The sequence below is a fragment of the Oratosquilla oratoria genome, chromosome 3, assembly GCF_046742065.1.
Source record: "Oratosquilla oratoria isolate Oo_2021 chromosome 3, ASM4674206v1, whole genome shotgun sequence".
In the NCBI taxonomy this organism is placed as follows: domain Eukaryota; kingdom Metazoa; phylum Arthropoda; class Malacostraca; order Stomatopoda; family Squillidae; genus Oratosquilla; species Oratosquilla oratoria.
This window is the reverse complement of record NC_134779.1, coordinates 67,071,301-67,073,800: the sequence shown is the minus strand read 5'-3', so window position 1 is coordinate 67,073,800 and position 2,500 is coordinate 67,071,301. Positions and strand designations below refer to the sequence as shown.

General features: G+C 40.0%; 1 protein-coding gene across 1 annotated transcript in view; it reads left to right on the top strand.

The window, feature by feature from the left end:
• Nucleotides 1–1,079, top strand: part of LOC143023728 (venom protein 302-like) — a 1,812-nt gene extending 733 nt beyond the window's left edge. Inside the window, exon 3 of the mRNA XM_076182328.1 lies at nt 704–1,079. Within this exon, the coding sequence (XP_076038443.1) occupies nt 704–874 (171 nt within the window). The 3' untranslated portion in view covers nt 875–1,079. The remainder of the gene's footprint in view (nt 1–703) is intronic.
• The last annotated feature ends 1,421 nt before the right edge of the window (nt 1,080–2,500 follow it).

The window sequence follows — 2,500 nt, the reverse complement described above, 5'->3', positions numbered from 1 at the left end:
ATCCTCGTAGCATTTAGAATTATTGAGTCATCGTTCACATTATTGTCGAGATTTTCTAAACTATCCTCTTGAGTATGCAACATATAAATGGCCTTTCGTGTTTTTTTTTTATATGGAGCCATACAAATATATATATTTTTTACATTAAAAATCATCGGCTCCTGTTTTTTTTTTTCCAATTTGACACCGAACGACTGTCTTCATCCAAAGGAAACTCTCCATGCAGGAACGAACCCTTTCATCGTCATGTATGTGTGTGTGTTGGGGGAGGGTGCATAAAAGATCGGCATTTTTAATCCATCCTTCACCCACCTCACTTCTGTCCAAGAGCCCATTATTGTCTCTACCGTCATAGCTCCTTGTGCGTGAAAAATAACCCCTGTCCCCACCCACTGCTCTGGTCACAGTTTAATGCATTCCCTGTCTTAGGGGCTTTAGTGTTATCCTTCCCGACCAGAGTCACTCAACATTCTTTTAAGATTGAGATTAATCTCCACTCCAGGACGAACGCTGATCACTTTTAACTTGTACACTATCCCTCCGTTCTGCTACTCCCTCTAATTTCTCCCTTACCAGTCCTGTGACCGCCCCATTAAGTGCTGGTTATGGGTGACAGGTGCCTGATATCATAATTTTTGTCTTGTATACTTATTCTCACTGTGGTTAGGCAATTGTATTACTTCCTTCCAAACCGCCCCTACAGGCCCAGTATGAGGTGTGTGGAGGTCCTTGGTTCATCCATGGGAACTGCGGCAGGGGGCTCTTCTGTCTTCGGGATGAGTCGGACTTCAACAGCGACGGTATTTGTATAAGAGGAAGAAGGAAGCCCATAGGCTTTCCTGGCCGTGGTCCTCCTAGGAGGAATCGTCACTAATCGGCAAACAATTATATGTCTAATCCTTCTGTTTTTGGTTCGGGAAGGAACCACTGTTGATTTTTTTCAACGGCTATCGTGCCTATTCACCTCGTAGAGAAGGTATTTGCTGCACTGTTGAGCGTTTAATCATTTTCTCTTTTACATTTGAGAATGCTCAATATGTGTTTTCTTGTGAAATAAGGTAAATAAAAGCAAGATTTTGTTTTGTTTTTCTCTTTACATTGATCTCCTTCCCTGTAACAACATTAACAAAAGTAAGTGACATTATCATGTCACCAATGCCCAGGCATAGTGGCGTAGAGCAGGCCCGTACCCCACCAACATGGGACATGTAGAGAAGACGTGGTGGCGTTACTAAAGCTAAGAGACTCTATTAATAAAGCTTGTCGGTATAGAAACTAGTTTTTGCACTATATCAATGAAAATAACACATTATAGCTGAGGGGTAAATGCCGTGACTGATTGGAGTAACTAAGCTTGATAGAATGAGAAACGAGGAGTGGAAAGGGAGTTGGGAGATATAGTTGATGAAAGAGTATTAGGATGGTTTGGACACACGGAAAGAATGAGTGAAGAAACATTAGTAAAAGAGGTGTGGAGGGCAGACGTGGAAGAAGTGAACATGAGGTGGAGCTCAAATACGAGATGGATGGATGGGGTAAAAGGGGCGTTGGGAAAGGACGGGAGAAGGCAAAGATAGGGGTGAATGGTTATGTATGGATGATGCTATGATGCACGAAATGTAGATGGTGGGTGATGTTGAGGGAGTATGTGATTCTGCATGAGGGGGGGTCGTCAATTTAATGGAGCGGTCTTGCTGCGAATGTGCTGTGTTTTGCGACATTGCTTCTAACCCAGGGCAATGGGCGAGATGTAGGGATGACCCGTCATCCAGGAGGAGCCAAGATAAGAGGGAGGGAGGTATGGTGAATGGTAGGGCGAGAGTGGAATTTATGCCTTTTTTCTACCTCCCTTATATGGCGTATGTATGTATGTATGTATGTATGTATGTATGTATGTATGTATGTATGTATGTATGTGTGTATATGTTTTCACATTGTAATTTTTAAATTTGGTAAAAATTTGCATGTTGTGCTTTATTTCCATGACTATTAAAGTTATATATCAATACAGAGATATTTAAAAAGACAATAAAAAACGAAAACGACAATACGAGATTATTATCGCTGATAAATCCAAAGAGAATCCCAAAGAAACCTATAGTTAAATTAGAGATAAAAAGGTTGTTAGGAATCACATTGGTCCACAGTTATGTGCTGACGGTCAACTTGAATATTCAAATGAAAGAATGTGTAATAGTCTAAACAATTATCTTAGCTCAGTATTCGTAAAAGAAACACCTAAGTGAACTCCAATCTGAAACCTGTGAAAATTCTAGGGTAAACTTACTCACTACGGTAAATATAACAGAAGAAAAATTAAAAGGTGTATAGAGAAACTCAAAGTTGATAAAACACCAGGGCCTGACGGTTGGCATCCAAGAATCTTAAAGGAAATGAAAAATGAGATTGTTGTTCGATTAGAAATTATTTTCAAGAAATCCATTATATCCGGATATGTCCCAAGAGAAAAATGGAAAAAACTTCTAGATGGAAAAATGTT